Genomic DNA, 21559 nt, shown 5'->3' with positions numbered 1-21559 from the left:
TAGAAGATAGGGAAAAAAGATAAAGTGGAGGTTAGAAGGAGCCCTATATCAAAAAGCAGAAGCCAGAAGGAAAACAGACAGAACGCTAGACACTAGAATTATGAGAAAAAGTTGGAAATGCAGGACATTGCGGGTTGGACCTCTAATATGTGGCCAACCAAGGTTGCTTTCACACTGATCTTGTTTGGGCCAAATTGACTGGAACAAAAGAGTTTTTTCACCCGGGTGCGATAGCAGAAAAAAAAAAAAAATCTGTGTGAAATAAATGGTCTGATTCCTTTCCACCATTGATATATATTTTGTCTGGTTGTGACTTTTGGAACTATTTCGGGAAATCAAGGCTGTCATGCTGGTTGTACTACCCAATGGACAACAGAGGAGTTGACCCTCCACAGAATTCACTGTGTAAACTGATGGGTTGTTGTACACGGCCAGACCCCAAAGAGAAGCGGCATATAAGTCTCTCCTGCATTAATCAACCAAAAATCACTGAGCCTGACATTGCAGCTGGCTCATGAGGGCCGGCCCACATCTGAGGCCGGGCCAGGAGGTGCAGCAGACTCAAAGAGCACAATTTGTCTTAAAAGCCGAGTCTGGAAACTCTAAACTGTGAAGCCTCGTCTGTGAATGAAAACCGAGATTAGATATGGTTTGCAGAAACAGCTTCTTGTCTGGTGTTCTGATGCGCCGTATTAGTGACATTGAAAATACTACATTTATAGTTAGACCTCATTTTGCTAAGACCTGCATCAGTGTTAACAAATAATAATAAGATTTTAAAAACAGGAGAACATTTGTAATGCAGGGGAATAGTGTAGAGGTAGGCATTGATCAACAGTTTTAGTACTGCATGGCCGAATATTTCTCGCAAGTATCGATATGTACTTTCAATAATTCATCAGTAGGTTTCTTAAAGTAATGCAATTTTAATATCTTGTGGAAAAAGCCCCATGAAGCCAAAGTCAGTGATCTACTCTTTCCACATATTTGCATATCTCCAGTAATACACAGAGCTTGGGGAGGGACTAGTTGTGAATATTGATTGGCATTTATAAACCCCTTTAATAGTGAACGCAAGTTAGACCACATCAAGCCCTTTCCTTTATAATAAGAGGTTTGGCGTGAAAAAGGGAAAAGACCGTGTGTCATGACACATCTGAACACACTGCAACAAAACATATCAGCTCTCTGGTCACACCTGCAAAGCTTGGCTAATTGGCAATATTTATATTCATGAAGGTGGGGCATTAAAACCTGAACAATTTTATTAGATTCAAAATTAGGAACCTCTCTGAAGGATGGGACTTTTCCTGAAACTATTCAAATGGGGTGAATAGGATGACAAAAAAACACTTGTCTCAAAGAATTAAAAAGCTGTTCAAAATACCTGATTTTTTTTTTGCCAAATAACATGATATAAATGACAAATAATGAAGACCTGCGAGTCCAAGGATGGGAAAACCATTAATATTTCTAGTTAAACACATTTGTCGGGAGGCAATACAGAGTTTGAGGTGGTTCTTACAGCTCATTGTGGTGATTCTGTGATGACAGAAGGAGTTAACATAACAATATTTAACATATTACCATATATATATATATATGTATATATATATGTATATATATGTGTGTGTTTATAATTATTTTGATGTCTAAATGATGATGTCTGTAATAAGATGTTCATAGCACCTGAAATGTTCAGTTAGTGTAAAGGCCATGGTTAATATGGTTAAAGACTAACCATGAGTCTAATTGCCTGGCTGTTATCAGCATTGCCCCTTCAGTCACGACATGCACAGGGTAACAAAGACCTCAAGGACACTCAGGAGTCATTGCGCAGAGCTAACTTTTGTTGGATTTCATGAGAAAAAGTAAATCGAGGCTCAAGTTTTCTTTCACTGTGCTTTTTAGCCGATTCTATTTTCATAATTTGTAAGTTTCCACCACTGAGTTCACCATTTTTTTCACTTAGACATGGAGCTCCTCCTTTGGATCTTTCTGGCTATTGACAATTGTAAGAAAGGAGTTAAACAAGAAAAATAGAGACACAAGCCTACAATATAGGGAGTCAACTGTCAGACTCATATAAGTTACTAAGAAACACCCAGAAGGAAGGCTGATGTCTAAGATCAACTCCATATTTTCCATCCAATTAATACTGCATATTGCCATAGCACTCAGAAACTCCCTGAAAACAATTCAGACATAAAGCATTGCAAAAAATGCAAGGGAAAAACCCTGACAGCATTTTTCACACCTAAACTTGTAAAAGAATGAATATTGAAGATCTTAACCCCTCACCGGAGTCTGCAATCTCAGAAGCTGAAATCCGGTAAAAATGAGGAGTTGAGGTTAAAACTAAAACTTCCACTGGGTTTAAGCACTAATCAGTGAGCATCTGGAAAAGAGTCAAGGTAAAAGCAAGAAAAGCTGCAACAGGTGCTAGATATTTGGGGGTTTTCCCATCAGTTCAATGCATTGCCCTTAGCACTAATTCCTGTGAACCATTTTTTATGAAAAAAGCTGTTCTACTCAGTGTCAAATTTGACGCCAACTACCCTAATCTAATGGTTAGATGGTTCAAATCACAATTCTTTGTCTGTGTCCACATTGGACATTCCTGTGCCTCTGACTGTTGTTGATGAAATACCTCAAATGTCTGTCCATCCACACAAACATTCTTATTGTTGTCGTGGCAACTACTCTTGGTCTTTTTTTTTCTTGCTCTTGATGATGTTTCACCTCTCATCAGAGAGACTTCTTCTGTTTTACTTGGCCGCGGGGAGTTTCCAGTATACAAATGTTGGGACTGCAATTGGGTGTTGGTACAAGTTGAGATGGTTTGTGGTGTTAATGAGCATATTGTTGTGTGTGTGTGTGTGTGTGTGTGTGTATATTATTTGGGAAACAAAGGTACAAATTCAAGGAACTCGCCAGAGTCTGAACTCAAGTGAGCTCCTGAAGAAGCCTCTACTATTAGGTGTGAAACATCTTCAAGGGGAAAAACAAAACAACAAAACAATGCCAGTTGACATAACATTTGACAACTATCAAACGGGGCCTGGATGTAGTGGATCAGACAGGATGATAGCCTATGGAAACAGGAGCCTGTCTCTGTTTAAAATCATCAAACTATCAAAGTTTCAGCACTCCTCAATCATGTAACGCACATAGTGTGACTCGTTCTCTCACCATGTAATAAAATCAATGAAATCGTCATTTTCGAGCAGGAAACAATTTTATCCCCGACTTCTATATAATATGGAAAATGGGTGATGTAGAATTGAAGGACTTTACAGTACAGTTAGTTCAAGTCAGCTGTGACTAGTACCTGATAAAAAGGCATGTTTCGTGCATTGGTATGAGACACCAGGAATGCGAGAGAGCAGCAAGGACTTTTGTCCCGAGGAGATGTGTATATGTTGAACTTGGGGTGAAATGTAGCTCATCATCAGAATTGACCCTGCAGAATAACTACCTGTAAGGGGGAGGGGTTTGTACGTCTTGTGTCAACAACAACGAGGGGGTTTCCTCCTCTCTGTGCCCCTGATCTGGTTTATCATTGCTGACAGAAGGGGTTGCAGACCCTGAACTTTGACGCGCCAGATCCAACCTGTTGGACCAGCGGCAAGTCCTTTCCGCTCACGTCTCCGGGCCCAGTTGTCACCCTGTAATTTCTCCACCATATAATATGTGGGAACGGCAGTGGCGTGATCTCCTATGCATATGCAGGATTGACTGGGCATAAATAACACATGAGCATGTCCTTGGAAGGGGGACAAGATAAAAGAAATAAATTTAAAACTGAGAAGTGGGAGCAAAATTAATCCCGCTGACATTTTGTTGAAACATGCGGGGTTCCTCCACTGGGCTGCACTCCAGTCCAGGTGCTTACACTTCCTTCCTATCTTCATATATTTAGTCTTCGAAGGGCAGCAAAGAGAGTAGCACTAAATTTAAGATGTGTTAAACATGAAATTGCAAAAGCTGGGGCTACTCAGAATCAAAATGTAAATCCGACAGCGATATGTCTGCTAAATATTATTTTAAAATTCCCGTTTGCTTATTCGTAAAGCCTCCCTAGATCCGAATAACAATTGACGATTGAGCAAATTAATCCTGTCGCTCGGAATAAAAATATAGTCACGTCACGTGCAGGGAGCTCAAATTTTAAATACCGATATGACATCTAAAAGTAATAATTTAAATAGCTGTTGCTGTAACACAGGTGACTGCACTATCAGCGTTACACTTCATCCTTATCTCCAGGCACTAAAGGTTTGGAAGCTAACCAGGCAAGACGGTGTACACCTGAAGACCGTGTGAATCGCGATGTCAACATTAAGATAAGTGGGAGCGATTCCTTGTATGTCACAACGTCTGGCAGCCTGAAAAGGTGTAAGAGCTGCCTGAAGGCAATTGTCACTGATAGGTTTGTAATAACTATTAGACTGAGGGAGGGGAGCTGCGGAGATAGAGAGGAGTGGACGAACGTGAGAGGAAAAGGAGACCGAGGCGGCGACGAATACAATTAAAATACAAAGGCACTTACCTTGGAACCCCGCTCGTTAAAAATAATCTCCACGTCTAAAATCTTGCCAAATTGCTGGGGAAGACAAGCAGGGAGAACGGGGTGGAGGGTTGGACACAAAACAAGAGAAACAGAGGGAATAATTAGAACATGGCAAAATTTTCTCCAAAAAAAATCATATTAATCAAGCAAGCTGGTCATTATTGAGAGTAATATTTAAAAAAAACACAGCTGATTGTTTTGCTGTGAATAATGAAGTGCTTGAAACTGAGCACGTATTAGCCCTTTGACAGCTAATTTTGGATGGAACCGAACAAAATTTTACTGGAAGTGAATTTCGGCATTTTGGGTTTATATAGCAAGACAAATGTGGCACGGTGACAGAGATGGCCTGTTGATTAGTCTCCTCTTTTGTAATTATAAAATATATACAACCACACATCTATACTTATATCTCTCTCGAAATACACACACACACACACACATACATACATATGTACATAGTGTGTGTATATTTGCAAATGTATGCTTTCGCGCATGTGTATATATAAGTATTAATATAGATAGATAGATAGATAGATAGATAGATAGATAGATAGATAGATAGATAGATAGATAGATAGATAGATAGATGGATAGATAGATAGATAGATAGATAGATAGATAGATAGATAGATAAATAGGAAGAAAATCCAAGATGCATAGTAAAAAGAACATACATCTCTAAACTGCTAGACATTCCCCCTCACATCAAATTGGTCAGTCAATGCTTGGAATTAACAAAACTTCTCCTCAGCTTCTAATGAGATAAATAAAATAGTCATTTACTCTGAATGCAATTTAATGCTATTTGCTCTGTTGTGGTGATAAAGATGTATGTGTTTGTATGTGTGCATTTTTTTGTGTGTGTGTGTTCATGTGTACACTTGTACAGTATGTGTGGCTCTGTGTATGTAGTGAAGCACTATGGCAATGCAGCGTTAATGAACATCACGATGGTGAGTATGGTTGCTTTAGCAGTGCAACGCCTCAGCACGCACCGCTGGTCTTAATGATGCCCATCATCTTATGTTTCCTCTCTCCTCTACATAAAAAATGAGAACAGATTCCAGCGACTTTTTGCTTTCATTTAAAAGTGGGAGACGGCCTCTCTGAGCGGGGGAGGTGGGGAGAGACACAATACGTGTGCAGCATTACAAAAGTGATGTTGAACATGAAATCATGGCTAAAATGAGGAAATATTTTAAATCTCCCCTCCCAAATTAAAATTTCAGGATGTAATTTATTCAATTAATGGTTTAATTTATATATATATATATATATTTTCAAAACAAACAAACAAACAAACAAACAAACAAACAAACAAACAAACAAACAAACAAAAACCAAACCAAAACAAGAAACTACCATGCTGGGTAAATTGGACAAAATACTATATTTTCATAACGACATCTGCTCACCTCTCACTTTATTAGTATGATGTCTTTATCACAGCAATTGATTAAGAGAAAAAATTTAACATGCAATAATTTGCACTCCTTATGGATTTTTTGGCGCATGTGTCTAAAATTGGAAGTGCATTTGGATACAAATTGATTACATTTACTCCTACATTCAGCTCAGGTAAAAAAAAATTGAAAATCCAACTAGAAGAGGTTTATGGTTAGAATCCTAATTAAATATTATTTTGTTAAAACGGCTTTGAACTGTGGTTCTTGGCCCAACATTCACATATACAGCATCAAGTTCTCCTTTTCTTAGATTAAAATCTTTTACTGCCATTGCTCAAAGTTGAGATCCCTCTTAGTTGAATACTTTTTATGTAGAGACAGGACAACAGAAAAACCTACACGCAGAAGAGAAAAGAGTGGGACTGCGGATTATTTCACCGAAATGCATTTATTCGTCCTGCACATCTTAAGTTTACTAAGTTTATTTTGGAGGAATCAATGTGATTTTATGTATAGAGAGCAAATTCATAGCAGTAGTTATCTTAGGGGGCTTTTTGGAACAAGAAAATCTCAACTATCAATCAATATGTCCAGGGTGTAAAAAAAAAAACACATTTGAGAATTCAGTTCTTCACTTTAGATCTTTTGCATGTTGTCCACTGTAAAAGAACTGAACTTGTCATTGACACAGGACACAAACAGGGACTCTAATCTTCTCCTGGTCCACTTCATGTCTGATAAAGTCTCATTTTACTTCCTTTTGTTGAAAGTAAAAAGAAACATCCACAGCACTTTGCGGTGATAAAGGTCATCCTATACAAAGCCTAACAGTGGATTTAGTCCAAGATAGTTTGTTTCACTTCAAAAGAGGTCACAATGATACTAAAACCCCTGTGATCTGAGTTTGCTCTGAGGTCTGAAAGTGTGAAAAAAAGTATAACCACAAAATTTAATGGTATTTTTTGTCAGATCATGATCCTGTTTTTTTTTAAATGACTGCTTATCAAAAACTCCTGTGAAAAAGGCACATGACAAGGCCGTTCATAACTTTCTGTGATTAAAGTTAATACTTCTCTTATTCTGAGCTGATTGGCACTCTGTCTTTTCGAGGTTTGACCAGGAGCAACATTTTTGACATCACTTATATTTTCATGCCAATCCTAGTCCTGTATTTGGCAAACGTGCATGAAGCCTTGAAAACTCCGGGTTACAAACACTGAGAATGGAAGTTGTGATGGTGGATGATACATCATGAATCCAACAGTTTTACCAGTAAAACAAACTCACCTATTTGTGTATTCTGTGACTGAAACTCATGTTTTAACATGATAATTATTCCCACAAAGATAGGCAAATGTTAAATTATTTACAACTTATTATTTAGGATATTTTTACACTCATCAACAAGCGCGTGAAGCTCAATTTTGTATGTAGTCTTCTTTTATATTTACATTTCTTGTTAAAGCAAATAAAGGCATGGTTCACGATTTCCATATGAATATCAATAATTGAGATTTTTTTCCTTTGAAAGCAAAATGAGGTTTCTTCATTTTTCCACAGGCAATTATGACACAAGGAAATATTGAATACATTCTTTATGTATTTTATCTATTTTCAGCACCACTATAAATACATTTCTTAATCAGTCTCATTTGAGATGCTTTGATTGTATGCTGTAGGAACAGGGATAAACTCATGGATATGTGAAGCGCTAACCTTGCCAGGCAGTATGGTAATGCTTAGCCTTGTGCTTCGCATAACTAGACCTTGAATCAAGTAGTTTATTTCAATAAATAAATAAACATGGAGCAGACAACAGAGAGCAAAGGCAAGGTCACCCCACCAGCAGCACCAGCCGTTAAGATTAAGGACATCCAGAAGCCAAACATGTCTGATTGTATACATGACGTCCATATACATACTTGTAACACAATTACTGTATAAGTCGGTATATGATTATAGATACTAGGAGATGCTCTAGCTCTGGTCAAAACAGCTGAATAAGAGCTGAAGACAAATATGTCCAACTATGTAGAAAAATCCTTCCAGTGTGTGCTCATTTGTGCGTTTGTGCAAGCGTATGGAAAGCTTGAGCGGCAGACTGCTCGCTCTGACTTTGTGTACGAGGGTCGTCCACTGAGACTCATCCGGAGTCCGACGAACAAGTCATTCCGTTCAACTATCTCTTTTTTCTCTTAGCCTTTTCTATTCCTAGCGGAACACAACCTTTAGAGTCAGTTACTGTGAGATTTGTTGGGTTTTAAAAGGCATATGAAATTCTAAAATTCTTAACACACTCTATGATTCGGTACTTTGGTTTGGGGCTTCTTGAAATGTTGAAAATTCAATGATGACTGAATGGCCGTTCCTCCTATCATGAAATTTTTACACAGATATCATCCTTTATGTACTGTAAAAAATCTATCCATGCCTCAATAGCTTTGATAAAATAATTACTTCTAACATTTTCCAGCTTATCAAAAAAAAAAAATTTCCAGCAGCTCTTTACATCAGAGTAAGGCCAATTTCAAATTTTGGCAGTTTTGGAAAGGCAGTGCCAGAAAGTTCGACATTCATCTGAAATACCTTCTGCTGCCTTCATTGCATCATCTATAAAGACAACCTAAATTGATTTAAACAGCGAAAGTAAACTAAACTAAAATCAAATAAAATTAAATAAAATGTAACAAAAGCTGTTTCAAAACTATTTTCTTTTCTTTACATTTTCAGATCGGTGACAGTAGTCCTGACTTGTTCTTCGTGCCAGAGGGTTTTAGCTCAAAATCTGTGCCCGTGACAAATGATGTATGACTGCACCATCTGACTTTCTGGATACAACGAAGGATTGTTATAGTTCATTTTCAAATAATGCTGTCATCAAACGTATATTATTCTTCTAGATGAAGCTGAAAGTCATTCAAAGATGCCAGAGGAAAGGGTTAATGTTTGGGTATAGGTGACCCGTGATGAGAAGATCCTAAGTTTTGGTTCTTCAAAATGTCTGTTTCCTTTTTATTAGGCATTATCTTGATTCGTACAGTCAGAGGTTCTGACTGTACTAATCTCATTGATTATCAGGTGAGAAGGCAGAGGCAAGGTTATTGCTTTTCAAGTCAGACACTGAACACTGAAACTTTCTCCTCATACATGAGCAGTTAGTTGATGAACTCTGTCCTAATCGCGTTTCAGTTTCCTTCAGATACTTTCAGATACACTGTTCTTTCATCTCTTACTGAATATCCTATACTGACCCTCAGTCAGTACCTTTGCTGCTTATTCTATAAATTCAGTCAACATGTGTCTCAGACACATTAAGGGTCATACCTGGGACTTGTTTTATGCTTGCTTTAAATATTGATTCCAAATGCTCAGGAGATCTACATGTTACCAACCGTAAATGTGTCACCCTGTCTTTTAATATAGATTGTCTGCCTAGTAAATGTGTAAATTGCGCAAACACATTAAATCACTTCTCAGCAGCTTTTTCCACAGCAACCGTCCAAACCAGTTGGCTTGGTCCACATCTTTTGTAAACATTTCTTGGCAGTGTTGGATTACATGGCTCCAAGTAAATTCCTTTTATTTCAATTTCAGGTTCCAATTTTGGATGGTAGTGTCGAATTTTTGCAATCTTAATTGAAAAGTTTGTCTCGCAATGTGAATGTTTCAAATAACACCAAATCATCCACACCCCAAAGTCCTCTTCAAGGGTCTTAAACTGATTGAAGCAAGTGTCTTATCTCTATGGTTGCAGAGGTTGGACAAATTAGGACCAGATTCTTTTCAACTCTGATTGCCGCCAACTTTAATCTACCCCTTAAAAAAAAACAAAAAACGATAGTCCTAAATGTATGCTACTTGTTATCACAAAACTTTTAGAGGAACTTCATGCCAAAACAGCTCGATGCCGTCTTGACTGCACACAACATTCTAGATAAATCCCAATCCAGTTTCCGTCAGACGCATTCCACTGAAACAGCTCCTCTAAGAGTCTCCCATGACATAATGATGTCTTCTCATGTTGGTGAATGCTCTGTTTTGGTACAGCTGGATCTAAGCACAGCCTTTGATACTGAAGATCACAGCATCCTGCTTGAAAGTCCCAGGCAGTGGGTGGTGTCTCTGGGAGCACCCTGGACTGGTTCTCCTCCCACTTCTCTGAGAGGAGTTCTGCTATGTCAGTCAGTCCCTGTACATCAACTACTACTGGAGTTCTTTCCCATGGTGGTATCCCCCATGGCCCTTTGTTTGGACCTATATTATTTGATGTGTATATCGCACTCTTGGGTAGATTATTAGCACATTCAAATATATCCATTAACCACATTGCTCTTCTTTTCTTGTTCAAGCCGAATAAGAAGAAAATCAGTTTGTTTTGGATCTTTTTCCTCATTGCCATCATGGACTAGTTGGCTTAACTTCTACATTTTAATCAATATGAAGAAAATGAAATTCTTTAACCTGCAGAAAACACAGGTTAAGAATTAAATATCCGAAATCTACATTAAATCAGAGCAAATGGGGTGTTAACATTGAAAAAAAAGAAATAAAAACAACAAAAAAAGTTTCCTTTTATGTACATAATAATTTTCACATTGCAACAGACAACAGTATATCCAGATTTTTTGTATTGCATAAAGAGACCTTACAAATATGACACCTTAGTATAGTTTTACACAACAATTTCCCCGACTCATGTATATGTAAACTTGATAGGTATTTGATTAAATGTTCAGACAATATGACAACATTTTTTTTTTCCTGCTTGCCTACAAATACAGGCAGTAAAAAAAGGCCTAGTGACAGGAAAGACCTTTTGCATCCTGATTGAAACAATCATCCATCAATCCATCCATCCATCCATCCAACCACCCATCTTCTGCTGCATATACGAAGTCGGGTCGTGGGGGCAGCAGCCGGAGCAGTGAGGCCCACACTTTGCTCTTCCCAGCAACATGGTCCAGCTCTTCTGGGGGGTCCCAAGGAGTTCCCAGGCATGCCTAGAGACATAGTCTTCCCAGCATGTCCTGGGTCTTCCCCTCCCAGAGGGACATGCCTGGAATACCTCCCCCGGCAGGCGTCCAGGAAGCATCCTGACCAGATGCCCGAGCATCTGACTCCTCTCTATGTGGAGGAGCAGCGACTCTATTCTAAGCTCCTCCTGAATGACTGTGCCAATTACCCTATCTCTAAGGGAGGGTCTGGCCACCCTGCAGAGAAAACTCATTTTGGCTGCTTGTATCTTCAATCTCGTTCTTTCGGTCACTACCCACAGCTCATGACCATAGGTGAGGGTAGGAATGTAGATTGACCGGTAAATTGAGAGCCTCGCCTTCTGGATCACATCCCTCTTCACCACAATAGACCGGTACAGAGTCCGAATCCCTGCAGATGCCTCACCGATCCGCCTGTCGATCTCCAGCTCCATCCTTCCCTCACTCGTGAACAAGATGCCGAGATACTTGAAGTCCTCCACCTGGGGAAGGACCCCTTCCCCGACCCGGAGTGAGCATTCCACCTGTTACCCGTTGAGCACCATGGCCTCGGATTTGGAGATGCTGATCCTGATCCCGGCTGCTTCACACTCTGCTGCAAACCCCTCCAGTGAGAGCTGGAAATCATGGCCTGATGAAGCTAACAGAACCACATCATCAGCAAAAAGCAGAGACTCAATCCTGCGGCCACCAAACTGGATCCCCTCGATGCCCTGACAGCTCCTAGAAATTCTGTCGATAAAACTCATGAACAGAATCAGTGACAAAGGGAAGCCTTGGCGGAGTCCAACTCTCACAGGAAACGAATCCGACTTCCAATCGGCAATGCGGACCAAGCTCTGACACCGATCATACAGGGACCGAACAGCTTGTATAACGGGGTTCGGTACCCCATATTCCCAGAGCACAGGATTGCCCACGGCAAACAGTTGAATGCCCCCATTCCCCCTCGAGGACCCTGCTTGGGGTACAGAGCTGGTCCACTGTTCCACGACCATGATGAAAAGCACATCGCTCCTCCTGGATCCGAGGTTCAACGACCCAGCGGACCCCCCTCTGACCCCCCTCCCCAGCAATGCTGAATAAACCTTTCCAGGGAAGCTGAGAAATCATCATATAAAACCGAATTGGAAAACAGAAAAAAAGCTACACGTGGCATCTGATAATTTTTATGGTAGAGCCAAAGTAACATCAGGAAGGGCACCAGTAGAGTGACCAAAGTGCAAGTATTTCCCACAAGTAATCTGAAATGATCAAAGTGAGTTTTGTTTTTAAGAAGATAGGCAGTGACAAGCCAGTTACTATCTAAATCAAGTCAGCAGGGAATCAGAGAAAGTAATCAAAGCACCAGCAGTTTTGTCTCGTCTGCGGACGTGCGGACGTGTTGAAGGTAACAGTTGGCGTTTCTTTGTGCATTTTTCAACACAAAGTAGTTTGCCACCTTTAACGGCAATTTTCTTAATTGTATTTTGTCATCATATGTCATCCACGTTAAGTAATGCAAAGCCTAAAGGTTGAGCCATACTTCTCCGTCTAGGTGTTAAAGAGGTTACGGATTAAATGCCAAATGGAGTAATAGGATTTACACTCTAGCGGCTGAACAGTGCGGCTACATTGGGAGAAAGAAGGGCATGCAAGAAACCTTTGAAACCTTTTCAGCTGCTTCTGTGTCTGGCTGCACTACTTGCGCTATGCAATTTTTATTATTTGGTCTTATTATTTGAACAGAGCCATGTGTCATCTGCACCACGGGCCGTATTAACAATATATACTGTAGTTCTGGTTGAGCATGCAGGTACACTGGCCAGTGGGATCCAGTGATTAATTCAATTACAATACTCGACAAGTTATTCACAGAATAAAACAAAAGAAAAAAACAGGGGTTGTATCCCATCATCAAATGGACCACACTTGAAAAAGGTTCAACTCACTTTGGTAGAGGGTAAAAAACATATTACACTAAAATACATATTCCCTGTGATGAGTGGCCATTCATTTTTTTCTTTTTATTGTTTCTAAATGTATTACTAGAATAAATTCACAAGTAATAAAAAACACTGGCAACTGATTCAAAAGTTGACAATAAAATATAATTTAACTAATTGTTTTAGCATGCTTTAGTATGAAAGATTGCCACCATTTATGTGTTGCAAAAAAAATGGATATAAATGGATGGAAAATAGATAAATATTATAGTAAATATTTGTGTGCCTTACCTTTAGATATAAATGAGTAACAAGTTGTAGAGATAAATATGAATTTGTACTATTTGACAATTGTTCTTATTTTTCTTATTTTTATTACCTGCATTGAGAGGTGCTGTGGAAAAAAAGGATATAACATTTTTTTTCTCCAAGTATAAATGGCAGTATAATTTTTAATAATTTGTAAAATACACCTCTGAGGTTGCCCTTCTCATGTCCATGATTGTTCGGAGTGTAAATCTGCTCGGTGCAATCCTGTGTTAATGCATGTTAAATCCTTTATATTTACACTAGTACCTTCATAAAACATATATGGTGCATGGTAATGATTTGACTGCAGAGAATACCATTACCATTTTATGTGCATATTATAGATTTGAATATTTTAACCAGAGACATAACCACAGATATGACAAGAATATGGTATGGGAAAAGGCAAGATAATCTAAAACCAAATTGGAGCATTTGTATCATTGCTTACGTCATGTTTACAAACTATCCAAAAGATAAAGATACATGGTGATTCATCAACTGTATCTCTATGGCACATTTTATTTCTTTTTTTGCTGTGATATAAAATAAAGATATATAACTTAGTTCAACAGTGAACTGATTCTGATGGTTTGTTGCGGTAAGACCACGTAACTAAGAATTTGTCTCACAAAGAAAGAAGCAATAAAAAACAACACTGGAAAGACGCTATCGAGGCACACACTGTTCTCCTGATTGATGTTTAATTCATGATGATTCTATTGCATTATAACCGACAATAATAGATTTGGAAATGAATGGAACCGCCCTTTAATCACAAATTCTCCAGCAGTGACTTCACACATTATCATCTATCACTGACCCTCTAGGTTGTGAACGCTCTAATTTCCGTAATCGACAAAAACATACCGGCACCCCTGGGCGGCAAACAAAGCCGATGCTCGGTCTTCTTAAATACAGGTTCATTTCAAAATAACTCCATCGGTACATGGACGCGTTGGTGTGAATTAGTAGATTTTTAAATTATAATTACATCTCCCCTTCTCAGGGGCAGATCTGGTTAGATAAGGGCCTCATGGAATAATTGGGAAGGTAAATGAGAGTGTAGCTTTGAACAGGAGACATTAAAAAGAATTCCCTTGCCGGGAACGCTGGGCTACCTGGATGCTGGAAGCCTCCTGAACAGGTGATTAGGCAGGAGTAGGTGTCATTAAAACCCCATTACCAGAAAACCCACCGCAAGACACATGCGCATGCACAGCCAAGGTAAAATGCAAGTGTTTTTTGTGAGAGCGCATGTACATGTGCACTGAGTATCTAATGACTCATTTAGGACCCCCACCTCTGGGAATGTGACAGTAAGGACCCTCTTGCGGCTGCCTCACTAAGTGCCTGCTTATTAATTAAACACAGCTGAGGCTCAGGGGACGACAGCAGTCCTGCATATCAGCTTGTCAAGTTTCACTCGATGCGGCGCGGAACGAACGGGGACTTTGGCAAGAGCGGATCACTTAGATTAACGGGCAGATATTTGGGTTGCGTGTGTCACACCCTCCGGAAAAGGCCAAAAGAAGCGCGACAGACGCTGACATTTTGTCGTACCTGGAATACGTCCCCGCTGTTTGACGGAGGTAGAAACCCAAATGTGTGGGGAAGTAAGCAAGAAGTTGAAGTGTTATCTGCATACTAGATTACAGATTTCATCTTCAGAATGAGCGATTTGAATCAGTGAAATGATGCTGCCAATTATCAGTCTGCCATTAAGCCCCTCTACCCGGACCTTGTAATTTCCAGCCAAATGTGTTTTTCTAATTATGAATTAAACTCAAATAAGCCTGTGTAATGAACCCGCTTTTATTTCTTTTGCCACCCTCCGTGCCTCTGTCGCAGAAGCCACGCACAATATTCTGGACCTAAACCGGACTGGTGTCTGAGAATGTTTTATGGTTCACTGTTGCTCATAACATACAGAGAGCTTGTGACTCACCTTTGATTGAACTTCTTTCTACGGCTTTGTTTAATGCTCTCATATTGCTTTTCTATTACGGCTTTTGCTGAAACGACTCGGAATTCCATTTGCTGTAATGCCCCGGCTATTGCCTTTGTTTGCATTGCGCCGGTAGTCTAGTGGAACTGTAATGGGAGATTGAGCCAGTTGCTCACCATTTTAAGTGAAAGCAAAGGAGTTGCAGCGGGCCCCATTGTGGCGCATGCTAAGCCCAGGCATGATCGAGCCTGCAATGGCACTGCCCTGCCCACACACATTAATCCTTAAAGCCGGGCCATTAACACTAAGTAATGAGAAGAAAGTGTATGTGTGCTATTCCATAGAAAAGCTTCCTGTGTGCAGCTGCTGGCGGAGAGCAGACAAACATAATGGATCAGAAAACCTTAAACTGCTCTAGCGATGTGACAAAACAGCTTACTAAAAAAAAAAAAAAAAAAGCCCGCATAATTGAAATAGTCCGACTGTGCGCCCGTGCTAAAGCGTTACCGTTGGCTTTTCAGTAGGTGGCTGAAAAGTCATTGAAGCTGCTAAAATATAAAATGGTTTTATTTTCTATCAGTTAATATGATAAGTATCAGTAGAGGAACTCAACCTCTTGAAATACCCTGCCCTCATGTTATCATAAAGAGTATCGCATCTTGCACACCATGTATTCCAAATTAATAATGTGGTTTGAATCAAATCTCATCAACAATGTAAACATTGATCACATTGCCTTACATTGTTTGTAATTTGTTTTCATTTATAATGAATGGTAAATAATTACTTTGTAAGTGTGTCCCTCTATACCTAACTTAAAATTCCTATCAAACTGACATAATAACACTCAGTTCTTGTTTAAAGTGTTCTTGAAGTGTCTTCACTACCAGCAGATGGATTTTAATATCCTCAAAAGGATTTTATAAAGTTTCTGAATACATGTTTGAGGATAAGAGCAGCTTCCACTCATGCTTGTCTTTTTTTTTTTTTTTTTTTTTTTTTGATGAATCCAACCATATCACACTCTCTTAACAATGGCCATTTTTTTCTGGATCGTTTGGTACGGAACTGCATAAAAATACAACATATTCATATTTTTCAATTGCTCACTTAAAGACGAAATAGACAGTCTGCTGGCTATAAGTTCTTCTTTGGATGCTTGATGTAGGTCCTAACAGGACCGGACGCTCTGTGAGCACCGCTGATTGTAGTGAGCACCTCCAGATTGTCTGTCTCTTCTAATTCGCCTCTCCTTCGTCCCTCTTCTTCTGTTTCTCTCTCTTTCTCAGCCTGTAAGCCCCTTCTATCTGATGTCATCACTGGTTAATTGTGGTGCAGCGCTCAGTGCCTTGGAGACTTCACTAAGTGACTGGAGACTGCTGGGAGCAAGTTTAGAGTCCCAGTCCTCGACAAGAATACACACAAACACAAATCCACACGCACACAGAGATACTTACTCCCCACCCGTAACTGGAGCTGTCATCCTATATACACCTAATGAGGATAAACTCCCTTTTAACCTCGCTGAGGAATCCCATTAATTGTGTCTCCACTGACGGGTACCTTCTATCCCCTCTCCTTCTCCCCACATCCTGAGCTCCAAAACTGGGGAGAGCCAACTTGGCTGCCCCTGGAACCCACAGGAGCAGATGCTTCACTCCGTTTGAGAAGCGGGGAGGTGGGGCGTTGCTCTCCAGCCTCCCGTTACGGTAAATGTTAGTGCTGCATTTCGTCCCTTCGTGTATTTATATAGTTAGATATTCCCTAAAAGCATATGAGTGAACATAACTAGGCAAAATCTTAACAAGCTACACGACTTGACTTCTTAAGTTCACGTCTTCTCAGATCATTGGCAAAAAGCTGTCATTGCCCTCCTCTCTCTCTCTCTCTCTCTCTCTCTCTCTCTCTCTCTCTCTCTCTCTCTCTCTATCTCTATCCATTTCTCTCTTCTCCGGTATATATCAGAGTTAAAGCTACTACTTGTGAAGGCCATTATAACTGGTGATAGTCAGAATAATAAATAAAACAGTATTACAAACCCAATAGACTAAAAAGCAAAACAGAAACAGTTTCCGATTTCATTTAAATGTTTTAAATATATTTGAGGTATGAAAACAACAACTCTTGTTAAAAACACATAAAAAATACATATATAATTAGTAGTCATAAATAACTACAAAAAAAGGCAATTTCATTGTCATACATTTCATTTGGCTAGGGGGTGGTGTTAGGGTGCAATTTCCCCCAGAATTCAAGTGAATTTCTTCTCTTTTAAGATGATATTGATTTTTTTTGTTGAGAAAAAGGTGAAAAATCATAACTGATAAAACAACTCCAGTGTCTGTCTTGCAAGTTGCCTTAAGTTAAGCTTAGCTCAAGTTGTACAGTATCACCTGTGGGCCAGAATAACAGGTTCAAATACTGTGAGTTAAACTTTATCCAGAAGTTATTATTTTAACAACAATCTTCTTATAAGTCTACGGTGTATATGTGTGACGGATTAAAGAGTGAAAGTTGGCTTACCTCATTATGACTGGATTTCCATTTATGCCTTATTTTAGTTAGTTATCTTTCCACAATTCTTCAAATTTAGAATAAATTATCAGTATTGACATTGAATGTACACATATTCAATGTTTTGTCAGGAAAAAAAACCCAAAACAAAAGACAAGAAGATGCATTATAATTACACAATATATGTAAGATCACCCTCCGCTTGACCCATCAAGTTACTAAAATTGCTATTATGTCTCACCATGTGCTGTTGAAATAACCTGTTCTTAGGCCAGGGTTAGTCATGCATTTATTTTGTATTTATTTGGGCACTGGATAATGGCGTGCTTGGGGTGGCATTTCCAAGTGTAGCATTACTTCTCATCTCACCTCCATCGCAGTGTATCCATGTGTTTCTTTTGTACATTTGACGCGAGCACAGCTATCCAACACTCTGACTTTCCAAGGACCACTTAAGGACAGATATGCAAGATGAAACATTAATAACCCCGGCCTAATTAGGGTTAAGGGGTATGTGGAGGTGAGAGTGTGAATTATTTACGCTTTTATGGAGAGAGGCCTGACAGATAGTTCAGGGACACAACTCAAGTTGCTCCACCAGGCTCAAATAATGACTGTCTTCTGCTTAGTGTCCTTTCATTTCAAGTCCTCCGTATATGAAGCGCTGCCCAGTTTGCTCAGCCAATGCTGTTGTTGCAAAGACTGCTATAAACACTGCTGACAAAGCCGCTGTCCAAAAAGCAGTTTGTACACTATTTCCCTGGGGGATAAAATGACAACAGTCACTCCTCCGGCATGAGATTGCTGTTGGATTCCAGGGGGCTGGCAGGTTCAGAGCAGAGAATTCAAGCGTAAGCTAATAATGCTCAGTAGATTTTATGTGATCACAAATATTTTGAGGGAGTCCAGGCGGTGCCCCCTGATGCTGTATCTGATTGAAATCTGCTGCACAACCAGCTTGGTTGTAGCTGCTGAAGCAGAATGTAAAAGTGGCATTTTTTATTTTTTTTTTGCCAACACACTTTTAGCAAATACAACAGAGGAGTCACACAAATGGTACATGATGCCGCTGCATCATCTGGACACAAGAGGTAAAGCAAGATAAAGGACACTAGAAGTGGAGAACATTATAATGCAAATTAAATAGCATGTTTTTTTCTCCTTTTTTTTCTTTACAGCATACATGCATTGCTCCATAAATCACGCACATCTTGTCTCTGAGCGCTGAAAACTCCCAAAGATGGATGCATTAATTTGTCATTGGGTATGAATAATTGCTCTGTACTGTTACCTGCATATAACCAGAGACCTGATTTTGATACGATAAATCAAATCCAACGTAAATCAATGACATCAGCATGGCATCAGAGGCAAAGTGACTGAACTAACAACTCAGACTGATGAGAATTTAAATGAAATTTTATATATTTAAACCTTTTTTGAACTTATAAACAATAGCAAAAAACATTTTCAGTCGCTAAGGACTCCAAGACAGATCATCATAAAACTGTTTTTTGTCTATTTATTTTGACTGTGCTTTTAGTGCTTTATTGCCACCTTGTAACCACGATATGCAGCATTTAAAATGAAATGGGGACTTTGTGTTTGGATGAATAGCATTTGCTGTATCTGTGTATTAACTGTATCTGTGTATATGCATATGTGGGAACGTGTATGCTGCAGATATCTCACCCCAAACATTTGCCGGAGGTCAGGGTCTCGGAAACGGAAAGGTATGTTGGAAACATGTAACCTCTTGGGTTGCTGCTTCTCTGACGAGTCACTGGGCTGCAGGTGGAGATGCTGGGAGCCCTCCGTCTGTGCAACCTCGTCCGCCTGCTGAGGGGAAACAGACAGAAACATAAACGTTAGCTCCTTCTGTGGTACATTAGAAAAAAAAAAAATGCTGGAAGGATGAGTGAAAGACAATTCTGGTCACCTTGATGTCTCATATTGCAAGTAGCAAAAAAGAGAGATAACCTAAAGAAATAGATCCTTGACAGTAGAGGGGGAATTTACAGTAGTGTGGAGTAAAATGGGAATAGCATGAAAGACAAATGATTGACTTTGCTTTTTCGTTTCACTGAAACTTGAATAGCTGTCCATACCGCAGAATCTGTTGACCGACTTGTCATACAATGAGACACTATGCATTAGCTGGAAATGGAGCTGAGAAAAAAACAACATACAGACATACAGACAAAGTACAGGAATTTTATGATGCAACTGATGTGCTACTAAAATAAACATTTCTGGAAGTTGCAACTCAAAAATGTGTTGTATGGTAACATATTACAAATAATTAACACTACATCTGATCTACATCTTGCCGCTTCTTCGCATATTAAAAACAAGTGAATTATTTCAAATTAGATTGCTTAGAGATATAAATACAATGAAAGCGGTCAGGTAAAACTGTGACCACAATGAGTGTCAAGCAAATATGTTGTATACTGACATATGGCTGCAGAAATCAACATGCAGCGATATCAGTCTAAGGGCATGCCTAGCAAATATGATTGTGCAGTTTGTGTGCAATCCCTCAGCTTGCATTTATTACATCATCTCCTGTGTAACTACAATGGAACGGAAATGGGGTTAGTCCTCAGAGAAATCAGCAAGAGCACCAGGGAAATAGACGTAACAAAGAAGATGAAAATTATGCGAGCCCATTTCCTAAATTCAAACAAAGTAAGTGCACAGGAGGTAGGATCTTATATTAGGAATTCTGATTTGTAGATTGTCGATGCACGTTTGAGAGTCGAGAGCAGCTCGCAGACCTTGTGAGGAAATCACACCAGCTGAATAGTGTAAAGTGGTAAACAGCGGGAAGAGGCAATCAGGACTAAGCGATACAAGAACACAGAGCAGAGTTTCACCCAAGTCTGGTAGATTCAGTGAAGGATAACGTAATCAAGCTGATGGATGGGAGTGGCTGCATCAAGAAGCATAAAAAGCCACATGGTTTCCGGTATCAAAGGATTTGCAAGGCACAGGATAAGGAGCACTATAATTATCCAGGTTTAAGTAATGGGAATGATATTATGGCGACTCCACTTGAATAATATAATTGTTTGCCTTGCCAAGTACTAACATGTTAAAAATTTAATGCATGTATTTAGTGACAAGCAGGGCTGTGTTGATTTTGCAGACAAACTCCATAGGAGCCGTGGCAATTAGCTGCATAAGCAATGTCCGAAGACAGACGTAGAGGTGGTCGCGTGATTACAAATGTTTCTGGAACCCGTCAAAGCTTGGATCAACACAGCGTCTGATAAAATGCTTCCATTCTGTCCTCCCCAGTGCGTTTCTAGTTGAAATATCAGGAGAGGAATGAGCGTCATCACCTGCATCTGGTGCAAAGTGAAGGTGAGGAACATTATTGTTTTCAGGATACCTATCCTTGTTGAAAATTATATATAAAGCCTGCAATTTAGGGTTTCCACTGAACCCTGGAAATGTTTCTTTGACCATGGAAGCGGGAGAACTTGGAGGAAACCTGCGCAGACATCCATTCATCTATCGTCTGCCGCTTATCCTTCACTCAGGGTCGCGGGGAAGGCCGGAGCCTATCCCAGCTGTCATGGGGCGAGAGGTGGAGTACACCCTGGACTGACAGACAACATTCACTCACTCATTCGGGACAATTTTTTTCAAATTTTTTCCGATTAATTTGCTGCATGGTTTTGGAAGGAAACGGGAGAACCAGGGGGAAAAGCCACGCAGACACTGGGAGACACCGCAAACTCCACATGGAGAGGTCACCTTGTCAGAATCGAACCGTCGACATTCTTGCTATGACGCAGAAGCGCTAAATTTCTACCTTTTTGTATTCTAAAAGTATCTCGTTTCATCATTTTTCTCTTGCCCAGCTGCCTCTCCTCTCT

At 39.7% G+C, this 21559-nt stretch overlaps 1 protein-coding gene across 2 annotated transcripts in view; it reads right to left on the bottom strand.

Annotated features, from left to right (window-relative positions):
• rbfox3a (RNA binding fox-1 homolog 3a) overlaps positions 1–21559 on the bottom strand; it is a 622615-nt gene that overhangs the window by 38321 nt on the left and 562735 nt on the right. For both annotated transcript variants that reach the window (XM_086140611.1, XM_086140610.1), the window contains exons 6-7: positions 19365–19511; positions 4553–4606 (exon numbers count right to left, since the gene is read on the bottom strand). In XM_086140611.1, the coding sequence (XP_085996737.1) occupies positions 4553–4606; positions 19365–19511 (201 nt within the window). The remainder of the gene's footprint in view (positions 1–4552; positions 4607–19364; positions 19512–21559) is intronic.

Source organism: Fistularia commersonii, chromosome 33, assembly GCF_037954325.1.
Source record: "Fistularia commersonii isolate RoL2024-O1a breed Wild chromosome 33, RoL_Fcom_v1.0, whole genome shotgun sequence".
Taxonomy (NCBI): domain Eukaryota; kingdom Metazoa; phylum Chordata; class Actinopteri; order Syngnathiformes; family Fistulariidae; genus Fistularia; species Fistularia commersonii.
Note: the sequence above shows the minus strand (reverse complement) of the source record. Positions and strands in the feature narration are given on the sequence as shown.